The sequence below is a fragment of the Poromitra crassiceps genome (assembly GCF_964638095.1).
Source record: "Poromitra crassiceps genome assembly, chromosome: 11".
Taxonomy (NCBI): Eukaryota; Metazoa; Chordata; class Actinopteri; order Beryciformes; family Melamphaidae; genus Poromitra; species Poromitra crassiceps.
The window spans coordinates 1,938,130-1,954,578 of record NC_139643.1 but is presented as its reverse complement, the minus strand read 5'-3'; the positions used below and the strand labels follow the sequence as shown (position 1 = coordinate 1,954,578).

At 42.1% G+C, this 16,449-nt stretch overlaps 1 protein-coding gene across 1 annotated transcript in view; it reads right to left on the bottom strand.

Annotated features, from left to right (window-relative positions):
• The window catches only part of LOC310785723 (GA-binding protein subunit beta-2-like), a gene marked incomplete at its 3' end in the record, with an annotated part of 46,829 nt that extends 35,606 nt beyond the window's left edge, over window positions 1-11,223 (bottom strand). Inside the window, exons 1-3 of the mRNA XM_083646859.1 lie at window positions 11,182-11,223; window positions 9,415-9,522; window positions 2,148-2,315 (exon numbers count right to left, since the gene is read on the bottom strand). Of these exons, the coding sequence (XP_083502985.1) occupies window positions 2,148-2,315; window positions 9,415-9,522 (276 nt within the window). The 5' untranslated portion in view covers window positions 11,182-11,223. The remainder of the gene's footprint in view (window positions 1-2,147; window positions 2,316-9,414; window positions 9,523-11,181) is intronic.
• Window positions 11,224-16,449: the final 5,226 nt, after the last annotated feature.

Here is a 16,449-nt window from a genome sequence, read left to right as displayed (position 1 = left end):
GAATCAAATTAATGCAAATAACAAATTAATGCAAATAAATGTACTTTGTGATCTTGAATTTTAGATTTATTTTCAATTCAATAGAAGTGGAATGTAGACAGGAGGTAACAATGTCTACAAAATATATCTAGAACCGATACTTCCGGCGGCGGCGCTGTGGAGCAGTCGAAACCCAAAATGACACAGCCGAAGAAGGCTGTGTCTGAGCTAAAAACGTTGGCACTTCCATGTGAATAATGGCTCGGTATTGGAAAATGTATTGATAACGTGTATATCACGTGAAGCCATTGGAGCCGACCTCCCAGTGGTTAAGAGGACCGGTGCATCCGAGACTCTGTAGGAAGAATGAGTGATGAGTCTCGCGCTAGCTAGCTGGCCACTAGCTACTTTTAGGTGATCGCTCGCCTCAAACTCGATGTACTTAGGTGATATTTTAATTCCGTTTTACACAAGGTGCAAACTACGGCTCTCGACTTGTCCACTGTGCCATTTGGGGAGTTTTTAAAAGTAAACCGAGCCATTTAGAAGTGTATTGCTGTCGTTCTTTTCCATGCCTGCCTGCATAAGCAGGAGACAGGAAACGGCTTGACTACAAGTACGGGTGCGACGAAGGGACAAAATAGCAGCATGCGATTAACGCGATTAAAAGAAAATAACGCGTTATGGTGGGCGCGCTAACGCTGACAGCCCTAGTTATTATTATAATATCCCCATCGACTCAACAGTGTAGTCTCATTTAGCTGTTTGCTAGCTAGCCACCCTTTTAACGGCACGTAAAAGCTTAAAAACTCATAAAAGTGGTCCTCATGTGTGAAGATTATCCTGCTGAACACTGGTTCGCGTTTGAATAAGCTTGCGTTAACCACAGACCTTATTTGAAGCATCGCACAAAAACCCATTCAACTAGAACGACCGCAACGCGGACTTATGCCTCCGCCATTAGTTCATTCTGGAGTCCAAATCGCCATTTGAGGCAAATTGGAAGAGATTCCGTCAAGGCGCTCCTGTGATGTTGCGTTAAAGAGCTTGGAAATTGGGTGTGTGAGGTCACAGTGACCTTGAACTTTGACCACCAAAATGTAATCAGTTCATCCTTGAGTCCAAGTCGATGTTTGAGACAAGTTTGATTAAATTCCGTCAAGGCATTCCTGAGATATCGCGTTAACAAGCTTGAAAATGGCGTTCGAGAGCTCACCTTGACGTTTGACCTTTGACCACCAAAATCTAATCAGATCATCCTTGAGTCTAAGGCGATGTTTGAGGCAAATTTGATGAAATTCCGTCAAGGCATTCGTGAGATATCGCGTTAACAAGCTGGAAAATGGCGTTTGAGAGGTGACAGTGACCTTGACCTTTGACCAGCAAAATCTAATCAGTTCATCCTTGAGTCGAAGTCAATGTTTGAGACAAGTTTGATTAAATTCCGTCAAGGCATTCCTGAGATATCGCGTTAACAAGCTGGAAAATGGCGTTTGAGACGTCACAGTGACCTTGACCTTTGACTTTTGACCACCAAAATCTAATCAGATCATCCTTGAGTCTAAGTGGATGTTTGAGGCAAATTTGATGAAATTTCGTCCAGGCGTTCCTCAGATATCGCGTTAACAAACATCGTACGGACGGACGGACAACCCGGATCCATAATGCCTCCGGCCTGGCTATCGCCGGTGGAGGCATAAAAATCCCATAGGCGAAAACAGTGAAGAACCGGGAGTGTTAGCATCGACGTTTTCCGGACTCATTCCCTGCGGCTCTCTATTTTCTCCCCAATTGATTTGCTGACATCATACAACTCTTGCAGTGCCATCTTGAGGACCAATTTGAAACAACAAACCATCCATTTGCTGCACAATTGGAAAAAGATTGGAAATAGATTGATAGATTTAACCAGGTTAAAAAAATGGCCAAAAGGGCAACATAAAAACATACATGTTTTGCCTGGTTATTCAAAAACATTACAAAAGTGTAGGCTACTACTGTATTAGTACTGACTGAATAAATATGAAAAAAAAATGTTAATGTTGAAATAAAAATGTATGTTAAAAAAAAGTATTCATATACAGTATATTCGAACAAATATGTTCTGTTCAGAGGCAATATTCGAATATGATTTTGGGCCAATTTTGACATCCCTAGTGTGTACGGACCCGGACCAACAGCTCCACGATGACTGTGTGTCCCTCGGCGGCGGCCATGTGCAGAGGGGTCCGGTCCACCTTGGTGCGGGCGTCCCGGGACACGCCCGCTCGCAGTAGCACGTCTGCTGTGCTGTAATGACCATGCTGAGCCGCTAGGTGGAGCGGAGAGGTACCCAACTACATGGGCGGGGACAGAGAGGGAGGGAGAGAAGGAAGTCAAGAGGTTTCATAGCCTGACATCACCAGATCAATTGTTTTAGCTTAGCTTTAGGTAGGGCTGCTCGATTATGGCAAAAATCATAATCATGATTATTTTGATTGATATTGAGATCACGATTATTTAACACAATTACTCATTGACATTGAGAACATCATGAATTTATTGAACATTTACACTGGCTTTTCTTTTTAACACATTGAGTGCCAGCCATGTTTTCAATCCTGTAGGCAAGTTGTGCCAGGGGTGTTTTTGACGATTCTGGCTCATTTTACAACAGCCGAGGATTATTTTCTGTTAAGAATTCATGAACACCAATCATCTAAAAATAACTAATAGAATGTGTGCTTTCTCTGTCTAAAAGAGTTAGTTTGCAGAGTTAGTAGTTATGTAGATATTAGCCGTTGAGTACAGCATGGTTTCAGCGTCTGGAAATTTATTCAGAGATAAATGGCTTTTTGTGAAACAGTCACTTTAACCATTCATTTTTGGCATCAGTAAGACCGTCAGACATTCTAAACAATAGTTTTGAACAGTAATTTCCTCCATAAAAAGTCTCCAGATTTGTCGCGTTAGTCTCTTCTGAGAAAGATTGTCTCCAGGGTCTGAAAAGTTGTCTCGAGTTGGATGCAGCCAAGTTTGTGAGGCAGTGTTGTGACTGTGAGTGTCCAAGCTAACACGTCGGGCTGATGCCCGGTGGCCTGCAGTGGGTTGCACCAGCTGTGCGTAAGTTGAAACGTAAGCTAGTTTGAACGTAAAGTCTCACTAAGTCCGAGTTTACGCACTACTAAAAATATTTGGGTTGCACCAAGTGAAATAGTTACAACGTAGGCATAAGTTAGAACTTAAGATTTACACCTACGTCTTACTAGGTGTAAAGTCCTCCGTAAAATAGCAGTCGGCACGGATTGCAACTTGGCACCGTGGCGCATCGTTGTTTTGCGTCCGCAACGCGCTCTCCGTGATAAATTACACCCTTTGATATGTATGACTCACGCTTTTGTTTCCCACAAGCTGCAGCACTGCATACAAATTAAAATAACCGCAACAATTTAGTGAGGCAGGATGGTGGTATAGCCTACAATACTGATGAAGAGCTCACAGATAAACGTTAACAGTAATATGAACCTAAACGAACGTTACTCAATAACGTTCTCATTTGATTACCGTAAATTCCGGACTATAAGCCGCGGCTTTTTTCCCGTTTTTTGGCCTTTTTTGCCCCCTGCGGCTTATATAACGGTGCGTCTTATCTATGGATTTTTTCCAAAAAAAAAAAAAAATCTCTCTTTTTTAGCACTCTTTCTAACTATAAATCCACTTCTGTTTTAATTTCCTCTCTTGCCCTCTTTTAACAACATAACATAACATAACATAACATAACACAACACAGGTAAGCAGAAAGAAAAAGACGAAGCAATCACGCCATGAATGAGGAAATGACTCACCTGCTGGAGGCTGGAGATACACCGCTTGGGCTAAACTTTTACTCCGTGAAACACTATCGATTAAGTCCGACATCGCTCAGAGGTTTTGAGCAGCTTGAAAACAAGTTTGAAAACGTGCAGAAGTCCATCCACTCACTCACTAAAGAAAATAATGCAACCGTGAAGAGTTTCACTCGTGTCCAGCCATCTGGCCGAGTTAGAGCCGAAGTCCCGAACACAGTGAGAAAACCTCCCGAAGCTGCTGCTGCAGCGGGGTGCATATTGTCCGGCCAGCCGACCGAGAGGCATGCGAGCCGGGCACTATTAAACAGTTGGGGTGTGTGAGGTGGCTGGCTGTGGAGGTGGCGGTTTCTCCTCCTCCTCCTTTCTCCCGCACACCGGGCGCCTCGGCCACGTCCAGACCCCGGCCTGCCACCGAGGGCCATCTTCATCTGCCTACTCCGCTGGCCCGACCGTCAACTCATCCTCCAGGCTGCGGGGAAGAAGCCCCTCACCTGGGAGGGTACGCGCTTTTTCGTCGGCAGGACCTCTCCGCGTTGGTGCAACAGAAACGCGCAACATACAACAGCATCATCGAGTCAATGGATATCGCTTTGGCGTACTGTACCCAGCGAGACTCGTCATAACCAGACCGGACTATCTTTAGCACTCTTTCTAACTATAAATCCACTTCTGTTTTAATTTCCTCTCTTGCCCTCTTTTCACCACACCGCGGACACTGTGTGCCCAGCGGCGGAACAAGAGCTCAAAGTGAAACTGCCGAATATCTTTTGAGTTGGACTGGTCAATAGTACTGTGAGTAACTAAAATAAAAAAATAAAAAACGGAATTCTCTCTTCTTTAGCACTCTTTCTAACTATAAATCCACTTCTGTTTTAATTTCCTCTCTTGCCCTCTTTTCACCACACCGCGGACACTGTGTGCACTGTAAAAAAAACAAAAAATACCACAATGTGTGATTTTGTCTGGGGATTAGTGACCTGACTTTTGTTTTGTTGAAATGTTAATAAATGGGAGCTTCCCCAAACAGCCTCTCTTTCCCGACAATCCCCTCTGTGCACGAAGCCTTAAATATGGTAATTAAACATCAAAACACCCGCGGCTTATAGACCGGTGCGGCTTATAGAAGAAAAAAATAGTCACCTTTGAAGGTGCGGCTTATAGACCGGTGCGTCTTATAGTCCGGAATTTACGGTAGTGTTGATGAAATATGAAAGCACTAATTTGCGGTGGGCAACATGTCCTGTTTTCACTCCACTTAACTCATTCAGGGCCAATGACGTCTTTGACGTGTTATCAGGAATAGCCCAGAGGGCCAATGACGTCTTTGACGTGTTTTTGTTTTTATTACTGCAGGGCGTAGTTTAAACACTTCCCCAGCCTGTCACATGGTATCAGGTCCCTATCATCTAAGACAACACGTGAACAAACACATACCGCAGCTGTTGTTTTGAAATTGAGCAGGAGGAATATCAGAAAACGATAAGGAGCTTGCCTTGTGCAGACAGGAGAAACCCCATTGAAACGCCCCTCGCGCGCTGCAGGAGCTGGTCGCTTTCCTGTGTGCCAGCCTTCCTGTGTGCCAGCCGGAGAAAACCGGAGAAAGTAATCCACAGATGCGTTTGATCATCGGAGGAATGAGGAAATGATCGATCAGCAGTGATCAGAGGGCGGTGAGGACGTGTTGAATAGCCGAGGGGAAAACGGGAAGGATGCAGGGAGGATATGACAGGGGGAGACATGGACGAGCAGCACACGAACAGCTAGGCAGGCAGAAGCCCGCTGCCCGTTCTCAAGAGCTTCATGAAATCGCTGGACTGCGTGCCCTCCAGTGTAGTGTCTCTGCTCCAGTGTTGCTCCTGGCCAATCCCGGCGCCACAGGGCGTGGTTATTGCTTATCCTATGTGGGGTTAGAAATCACGCAACGAAGGGGGATCGTGTGTGTGTGTGTGTGTGTGTGTGTGTGTCTGTGTGTGTGTGTGTGTGTGTCTGTCTGTCTGTCTGTCTGTCTGTCTGTCTGTCTGTCTGTCGGTGTGTCTGTCTGCACACTCACTCACACTGCTGTATTGTTGAATGTAAAAAAAAGCACTTCATGTGTATATATATATATATATATATATATATATATATATATTTTTTTTTTTCATTTGTGTCATAACGAATAGTATTTACATGTCTGATGCCAATACAGTTCAAAATAAAAGAATTGAGAGCGAGTTCTGCTTGAGAATGTGTATTTTACAGAAATTGCATTTGCTCCTGTTTGTCATCTGAGAGAGAGACATTTTGGGTGAAAACAGGGTGTATATAAATGGATATAAGTAGAGTACAGAACATGCTAAAAGCTAACTTTTTTTTTCCTGGTGAACCCAGAGACGTACATCTTCATTTTGAGGTATTGCAAATCACTCTGGTGCTAATAGATAATTTACTGTGGGTCTTGAAAGATGACCAACAATTATGAAAATCTTTGGCCTGTGCTAAATATTGGCAGTCCTAAACTGGCCCTGAATGAGTTAAACAACCGTAAATAAACACCGTTTCCACCGTGCTTTTCACTGATTGGTCACAGATACTGTACACGTCATTGTCTGCGACACTATTTTGGTTAGTATGGACTTTAGGGTCTACTAGTTAAGATGTACCTTACGTCTCCGTGGTGCAACCAAACAAAGACACAACTTTAGTGTCAAACTAACTAGTTTGAACGTAGCAGTTAGTGTGGACTTTACACCCTAACTTAAGACAGAACTTACGTTCAGCTGGTGCAACAGGCTGCTGGACTGAAAAAAAAAAAAAAAAAAAAAAAAAAAAAAAAATTAATTAACCAAAAAACTTCGAATATATTCGAACGAATTTCGGGCAATTAAAGTTCGTTCGAATTTTATTTTGGGGAAAAAGTGACAGCCCTAACCTGGAGCATTTTTTGTCAGGAGAGGGACTGACTGTGATATTAGGTGACGCTAAGCGAACATCTAAAGCCTACCTCAGACAGTATCTCCGATGGTTGGATGGATGGCATTAGCGCTTTGGAGCAGACAAGTTGTGAAACAAGCGAATGCATTTCCAATAGCCTACATGTCCATTGTCCAGCAATGTCAGGTTATTGTCCAGTAGCCTATCATCCATTTTACTTTATGATCACTGTTACACTAACATAAATCCACGGATTACAAGGTCCGGTGTTCTGCCAAAAAGTGAAAACTGACCAGTGTGATTAACGTTACAGCTGCAGCTGAATAGTGATCACCATGAAGCGATTGTCTCCCAAAAAGTGATTCTTTCTCCACATTTCTTGTGACTACCATTATGGGAAACGACAGTGTAGTCAGTAAACTAGCGTTACTGCAAAGTTTTGAATGAGTTTTATCGGGTGTGCGCTATGAAGAAGTCTGCGTCTCCTTCGGGATCATATCTTCAGCCATGATTTTCGGGACGAGCTGGAAAACTTCTGGTTAAAACTTTCAAAATAATGTTACTTAAACAAAAGTAAATAGCTTATTGATGCACGTTGGAGGAGAAAAGGTATTTCAACGAATGAAGCAGCAAACCTTGTATCAAAATACTCGTGATGTTATATGGCGTGAAACTGTGGCTGTAATGCATTACTCAAAATAAATAAGGTTACGTTACAATAAGCGTTTTATTTTGAAAGCAACAAAGCGGACGATGTACTTGTACATTCTGGCTGACTTGACGCCCGTGCAGATCCACATGACGATGTGTGCGTAATAATAATATAATATAATAAGCTTTATTTATATAGCACCTTTCATACATAAAATGCAGCTCAAAGTGCTGGACATGCAAGAAAAAGACATTTAAAACAGGAGTAATCAGACCATAGTAGGGCTGCACGATATTGGAAAAAACTGACATTGCGATATTCCCCGCCCCTGCGATATATATTGCGACATGAAAAAATACAGATTTTCACCAGATTACCAGAATAGCTCTATTTTAAAGAAAAGAATACTTCTAGAATGATTGGGATGATTTTGTAGAGGAGTCCATCTGATTTTGGAGGGGAAATTAGGTATTTTAATGTTTCTCAACCACTGGGCTGTCGCCTATACTGTAGGCCTCAGAGCGTCATCTATCAGGGTGCATACACATTTTGACCAATGGATTTCCATGACTTAGGCTACATACATGAAAAAGTGAGTGAGTTATGACATTCTACTTTAAAATGTCACTAGCCTACACTTCACTTAGTGTAATGCAGCCTTTAAAACCAGGGAAAGACAACATGTATGCTGTATCACCATATTACCATATCCAACATCTAAGACCATATAGTCTCATATCACAATATTGATATACAATTGATATATTGCCCACCCCTAATATTGAGTGCCAGAATCTACCTCCCAATGATGCTATTTGCAGAAAAACATTAGATTTCATTGATTATAATCACTGCTTTCAACTTCTTTCGTTCTTCTAACGTTTCAATAAATCAACAATGAAACACCCCTGCCACTTTACACACTTGGTCTGACCCCCCGGAAACCCGCAAGCGCAAGGCTGGCAGTACAGAGAGACGAGGATTCACATGCAGCCGACCGTTGACAAACAATTAATTCGTGAAAAGTAATAAATATACATTTAATTGCCCAGATATGTCTCTTCTCTTTTTATTTTCACTGACATGTTTTGTGTAAATAAGTCGCTATGTATGATTAACTCTACCGTAACGTTACTGCTATCATGTGATGCAACATCAGAGACTTGAAGGGGAGAGACAGCCACAGTGATAACACGGACAACTTCTCAGTAATCACTTTAGCCTTCGTGTCACAAGTTGCGGTCTTGCTTTTTGGTGTTTCAAGAGTAAATATCTCCACTCCACGGACATGTTGAGTTACAGCAGCCAGCCTGCTGTATGCGAGTGCGCTGCAAACTGTGGACAAGTCCGCCTCCGCAAACACATCGTTTACAGACGGGCTACTGTCAGCAACGCAACATAAGCAAAAGATAATTCAATTTAGGTCTCTGTGCATGTTTGTTGTGTTGAAGCTAAGCACTAAATGAGTGAGTACAGTAGCGGGGCATCTCTCTCCTTTGAGAGAGCCTGCATTTCACTCAGTAGGCTACCCCTAAAGTGAGAGTTTATCAAGCAACATGACGAGTTAATTTGCTTTTGACATCGCACGTCCTGCGATGTGACTATCGCGCATGCGCACATTGCGATGACGATGTGTAAGCGATATATCGTGCAGCCCTAGACCATAGCAAAAGAGAATACATTAAAACCAATTTGTAGACATGGAAATAAGTAAACACAATAAGAATGATAGTATAATTAAAATAGAAGTAAAGAAATAAAAGATAAAAAAATCTTCTAGACCATTTTTAAAGGGGTGCGGAGTGGGGCGAGTACCCGAACAGCAGAAACGTTACTCGACTACTGACGTTATGAACGAGTGCTCGAGTACCCGAGTACTCGCGCCCATCCCTAGTTAATAATAATGTGTAAATGGTTGAAGCTGAAGCAATTGCAGTTATGTGATTGTTATATTTAAGTCCACTACTGACTCCCCCCTCCTCCCCGTTCCTTATTTCCATTTCAAGAAGTTGGCAACCCTAGATGTGTGTGTGTGTTGCTCACCCAGTCGGTGGTGAACGGAGCTCCGTTGGCCATCAGGTTCCTGACTTCATCGTCTTGACCTTTACGAGCCGCTTCCAACAGACGCTTCCCCAGGTCAACCAACGACATCTGAGAGAGAGAGAGGGGGGAGAAGGAGAGAGATAGACAGAGAGAGAGACAGACAAGAAAGACAGAGAGAGGGGGAGAGACAGAGACGGGGAGATAGACACACACAGGGTTCATACATTTTTGCCAACTGTCCGTACGAGCGATCCTTAACTTCCACATTACCATGACTGACCTGTCAGGTCAGGTGCCTGATAAAATTGTATGTGGTCGATCCAGCATCCTTTATTTTGATACTGCAGCATTGCATTTAGCGATTGTTGTTGTTTGGGCCTTGTGTGAAGTTATTATAGACAAAGGTTCTGACAAAGTCCACAGAAGCTGCAGGTGTGCTGCTCACCATAGTCACTTTGGCATAGTGTAACATCAGAGTTGCTGTACCATTACTTCATGCAAGTTTGGGGAGTGACGGTCAGGGAAGAAAAGAACAAACAAAAAGAAAAAAAGTCCTGATTCTGAGCAATTTAGTTAAAGGTACATTCAGCTATGTTTTTGTGTTAAAATAAGTGTTAAATGGCTCTATATTCTGATAGCAATCATTGAAATAGAGTGTTTGGTCAGTGACTTGAAACCCCCGCTGTCCTCTATCTCTCCTGTAGTCCCTCATGCAGGGCGGACGTATCTCCGCAACCGTAACTCAGACTCAGCGTTGGATTCGGGGTGAAAAAATGCATATAGTCATTTATAGGCATCGCGATCTGACCTTCCGTTCCACAGAAAATGTCTACTTTTCTCTGATTGGATAGTTTAAAGTCAGTGCCAATTTTTATCCAATCAGAGAAAAGTTTACATTTCGTCAGCCAAAAAAACTGTTCAAGTCGACGTTTGAGGCAAATCTGAAGAGATTCCGCCAAGGTGTTCCTCAGATATGGCGTTAACGAACATCGAACGGACGGAAAACCTGAATCCATAATGCCTCCAGCCTGGCTATCGCCGGTGGAGGCATAACAACTGAATTATCGCCTAGCCCTAACATTAATTTACAGCTAGACTTCTCTGTTATTGGCGGTGTGTTTGTGGCCCTACTACTAGCAGCACTGACTTAGCTTGGTGTGTCCACCAGCCCCTATCATGGAGGATTCAGGGCTGGATACCAGGCTAGCACCAATCTGGGAACCCTGAGTCTCTGGGACAGCCCTACCTTTTTTCCCAGCTTCCTGTACAGAGCGCCTCTCCTGCCACCGTCACTTCCCTTTCCGCGTCCGTTTCTAATAATGTTAATGCAAAAACACACTGCATAGAAGACGTCAACTCGTCTCACAACAGTGGAAAATTACTGGAGGTGTAGTTGTTGTGACTAGTATCCCAAAGTCGCGGTGCAAATTGCTATTCAGACTGTAAACAGTGGAGCACGTCACTTCCTTTTCCATGTCCGTGTAAAAATAGATTCTGGGTTACCAGATTGGGCTAGCACTGACTGGTTTTAATTGGAAACGCTGAAATGTAGCCAGATCTAACGTTAAGCTGGCACAAAACCTTGTTCTGTCCGATAATGGACCCCATGGTTATGGCCGTTGTGATTAAGACAGAGTACAGAGACGGACGAGGTTTCTCTCTGCCTGCTGCAGTGGAGCCATTTTAGCCTCCTTCACTGAGAAAGAGTCCGCCATGTGCCACGTCTCCCTCCGCCACTGAGTTACCACAGCACAGATCCTAACCTACACGCTTAGGACAGCCTGGATGAAGATAGTCCACCTCATCAACATGTTTACAGCCACACAAGACAGGAAACTCTTTGATATTAAGTTGTTGTTTTCCGGGGGAAGTCAGCAGAGAAATTTCCTATTTTAGACGCGTAGAAAAAACTACTTCCACATCCGGTTAATGTAGCAGCATTCTGCTCGCGCGCACCATCAAATCGCTTTGGGGGAATTGAGTGATCGATTTATATTTTATTTATTCCTCTGCCTTGTTTCTCTTCGGCATAAAGACAAAGGCTAACGACATGTTAACGTTACGAACCATGCGGACTGCGGACCAGATAGCGTTACGTTACTTACCGTGCCCAGGTTTGTTGCTAACGCAGGCAGCTAACAGTTAGCAGCTAGCTGCTAAACAGCACAGCCTGTCTGTAGGGAAGGTAGATGAGGTCAGCTCGCCTCGCGTTGCAGAAAGCACAGTAGTACGAGCTCAAACACACTGCGCACAACGTGCACGTTAACGTCGCTGCCTTTCTAGCTGGCTCCTCTGGCTTGCTTGTTTACTGCGTCACGTTACATAGATTTGGCCCGTATAAACCGGAAGTTACAGCTTGGCCTTCAAAGTAAAATCGCAAAGTCTGTCCTGACTCAAAATGTTTTTCATGACGTTGCCACAAACGTACGCTATGTGGAAAACAGTGCCATACATTTTGGAATTATAGCAACCATATAAATGTAGCGTTAAATGTCAATGCACTAAACGACAGCCAAAAGAAACACTGCAAAGAATGTTGTGTATTTTGAAAATCTTGATCGGAAGTCCCGCCATTTATGTGGCTAGCTTGACCATGCTGTGTCCCAACTAGCCTCTTAGCATGTAGCCTGATTAGCAGGTTAAACTGAAGCGCCGGTTTACCTGTTCCGCTGTTGGTTTCCAGCTGGTCCGTGCACGCGCACAAACTATAAAACACCCGTATTACAGTTGAGTTGTTTGTTTGTTATGGGGCAGGAAGATGGCGGACTCCAGTGAGTTGAACAGACCCCCTTTTTCTTTCTTTTTTTCTTTTTAGTTAAACAGATCCCAGGTCAGTTCCTCCCGGACAGCGTGAGAAACAACCTTGCTTTTTGGGATGTTGCTTGTTTTTCTCTCGCGAGATCTGGCAACTGCCTATCTGGCTGTGACTTTAAAAAAATAATATTATATAGGACGAATCAGCGTGACGTCACTGCCACCCACAAATGCGTAAATAGTTAACTAGTATGAAAAAGAAAAAAGAAAAAAAAAGTTAACTAGTATGAGTTGTGCCAAACAAACGTTAATAACTCAAAAAGTATACATCACACTGGCGCCGGAACAAGGGGGACATGGGGACATTTTGTCCCCCTTAAAATTTAGTCCCCCTAAAAAAATTTTTTTTTTTTTTTTTTTTTTTAATCTGAGGGGCCAACTGCCCCTGACGCTTAGAGCCCACTTTACGCTGTTTACACAGCCTGTGATGCTTGTTAAAGCCGTGATCGCTGTGGGATTATTACACCTGAGACGGACAGACCCAGGGATCAAGTTACAGAGAGCCCACTTTACACTGTTTACACAGCCTGTGACACTTGTTAAAGCCGTGATCATTGTGAGATTATTACACCTGAGAGACAGACAGACCTGGACTCTGTACTGCACTCACTGTCATTGGCTGCTGCTATAATCGTATACGGTTATTGTTATTTTATTTTTGTGTTGAGATGACAAGTTTTGCACTGTGTTTCGAAGTGATAATAATAATAATAATAATAATAATAATAATAATAATAATAATAATAAGTTCAGTGTTTCTGCCTGTGTTGCTGTTGTAGTGTAATTATAAAATGACCTAAAGGGAGAGAGCAGGTCACCAAGTGAGTGAGAAAAGGAAAAATACTGAATAATTACATCACTACAGTATAATCCTAATGTTAATTTAAAATGAGATATTCATCTAAATATGGCTAAAAATCATCCAAACGTCCATAAAAACGTAAATTTTTCGTCGGCGCCCTTATAGGCGCCGAAAAAAAATATATAAAAAATATATATATATATATATATATATATATATTGTCCCCCTTATTGCAAACTCATTCCGGCGCCACTGATACATCACATCGCTTATTTAGACATTCTGAGTGAGCAGCTCAAGAGTTTGAGGTATATGCATGTCATGTTAAGGGACTCACTTCTAGACTTGAATGAAATTGTATTCACTTACTATCTGCTCCGTGGATTACCATTTTACAATTTCGGAGCCGAAATTGTAACATAGCAACGTTGGTCCACAATGAGGGAGGGGCAAGCGCTGCCTTTTCACTTTCCCCAGCCAGTTGTATCCTGTCGGTCCCAGGGATGGAACCGACGACCTTCCAGTCACAAGCTCGCTTCTCCGTGTTGGGTCCTTGAATTTGAGGGAATTGGGCCTGAAAAGTCATTGAATTTGATGTCTAAGAGGGTGTGGGAACCCTGTGTTATATATTGTAGCGACAATATCTTCTACAGTAGCTTAATGTGACCCACTGACTCCAAATCTATAGACCAGAAATTATTACACCACAAAAAATTAAATACAAAATGTATAGGCCTATTGGATTGTAGTGGTTATTTTATTTTATATTAAGTTTTATTTGAATAGCTGTCATGTAATGTGATGAAGTGACATACAGCACTAAAATCCAATATGAAGAGGTATGTCCTGTTTGTAGTCATACTTTCTGGTAATTGATTCAGAGTCACTGCCTCACATTACATGGAAATTATATTATGGATCCTTGAAAAGTCATGGAAAAGTTTTGAAATGTCATCCAGGAAAATGTGTGGGAACCCTGCAATACTACAGTATCAGTTTATAGGAAGTCTGTGGTTTGTCTTGTAAGACACTAATCCAGATTTCTTACTTTTAGGTTGAGTACTTTTTTACTGTGTATTTATGTCTTGGTCTATAGTGTATTTATGTGCCCTGTGTTAAATGTATGTGTCCCACTACTGCACTGTCAGTGCCCCCGCTGGGGGCAAATAGTTTGTACATTATGAGACTGTTTACAGATGAGCTGAGATCTGTTTGAAATAAACATCCACTGCTGTTTGCCTTCATGTCATTCTTTTTCCTCCCACTGGAAAAACATTTTAATATCTTTATTTGTGTTCAAAACACATTTTAATATCTATCTGTATTCAAAACACATTTTGATATTTGTGTTCAAAACACATTTTGTTGCTATGGTTAGGTCAAGCATTGTCCCCTCCTCCTCCCCCCTGCCTGTTTGTCCTACCCAGCAGCCTATTTTGAGTTGTTTTTCTCCCATCTCCCTGCAAGATTTAACTGAGCTAGTGAGCAGTATGAAAACCTCATCCAGCCCTTTAGACATTTTACAAACAACTTTGCTGAAGGATGTAATCAGCACCATATGCCCCTGTCTGCTCTCTATCATTAATTGCTCACTGGAATCTGGTTGTGTCCCCTCCTATTTTAAACAGGCTGTAGTCCAGCCTAAAAAAAAACATCGCAACTATTGGTCAATTTCAAAGCTGCTTTTTATTTCGAACTCAAAGATTTTAGAAAAGGTTATTGCTAAGCAGCTATCTGATGTCCTAAAAAACCACAACATTTTAGATAAATTCCAGTCCGGTTTCCATCAAAACCACTCTAGAGACAGCTATTCATCATGATGGCCTCTGATGCTGGCGAATGTTCTGGCCTGGTGCTGCTTGATCTTAGCGCATCTTTCGATACTGTGGATCACCGCATCCTGATAGACCAGCTCAGAGAGTGGGTGGGCATCTCAGGGAGCGCCCTAGCCTGGTTTTCCTCATATCTTTCAGATAGGAGTTTCTCTGTGGCTTTGGGCCCTCGTATGTCTGAGTCCACTCCCTTATCCTGTGGGGTGCCCCAGGGTTCGATTATGGGTACATTTCTCTTCACTTTATACATGCTCCCTCTAGGACTTATTAGCAAATTTAAGGGTATTTCATACCATTGCTACGCAGACAATATTCAGCTGTACTTTTCTTTTAATCCTGACAGGACTGGTGATTTTAATGTATTGCATGATTGTCTGCATTTAAGGACTGGATGGCCAGTAACTTCCTTCAGCTAAATGCAGACAAAACTGAAGTTCTGAAGTTGTTGCTGCTGATAGCATTGCTGCTAAGATGGCTGGCTGTATTGAGTCTGGCTTACTAACTGTCCCTAGGATCAAATCATGGGAAGGCCGCATTCACCCACTATGCTCCTGTCAGCTGGAACAAACTGCCTGAAGACCTCAGATCTGCACCAACTTTACTTACATTTAAAAATAGACTAAATACTTTTATGTTTACCGTCACTTTTAACTGCTGAAAATTACAATTACAAGAAAACAAAATAATTTGGTAGAAAGGTATTTTTCCTTTATATAGCCATGATTTATCTGATTTTATGCAAACCCAATGATGTCTCAAGTCCTCTCAAGTTTTTAGCTATTTCTGGAATGCACTTTTTATACTCTTTTTCAAAGTTCTTTTAAATGTCTATTTTATCCTCTTCTTTATTCTTTTATTTTAGCTATTTTTGCAACTACTACGCTTGTCGCTTAATGCACTTTTTATGCTCTTTTTCGGTTATGCTTTTAAATGTTTATTTCATTATTTTATTTTCTTCTGTCATCCATTTTATGTGAAGCACTTTGAATTGCCCGTGTATGAAATGTGCTATACAAATAAACTTGGACTTTTTTAATGTGCCCTCCAACCTGAGAAATCTTGGTGTTGTCTTCGATCAGGCTATGCACCTTGACAAACACATCAAGTCCTTGTCCTGTATGTGTTTTTTCCATCTTAGAAGTATTGCAAAACTTAGGTCTGTTGTATCCCACTGTGACGATGCGACTCCTTATGGACACCCATACGATTTTTAAGCATAATAGCCTAATCATTGTAAAATTCAGGGCTTTAGTTAAAGCGTCAAAGGAGCCCAGCTCTTTAATTTGCAAATGAAAAATATAAAATGAAAAATACAATAGGCTACAGCACATAGGCTATAGCTTCTTTTTTTTGCCACAGATTCATTCCCCCCAGTCCAGCCGTTTGTTCCAGGCCAGTGAAGTCCCAACAATCTACAAAAACATGCAATAATATAAACAGTGTTGTGCAAGCTCACACTTCACTAGAGCTAGCTCAAAGTTCAGCTCACACAGATTATAATGAACAAGTTCACGTTCATAGCTCATATTTTGAGCTTTGAGCTATAGCTCACAGTCCCCAAAAATAAGCGACTCAGTTAATTTCAAG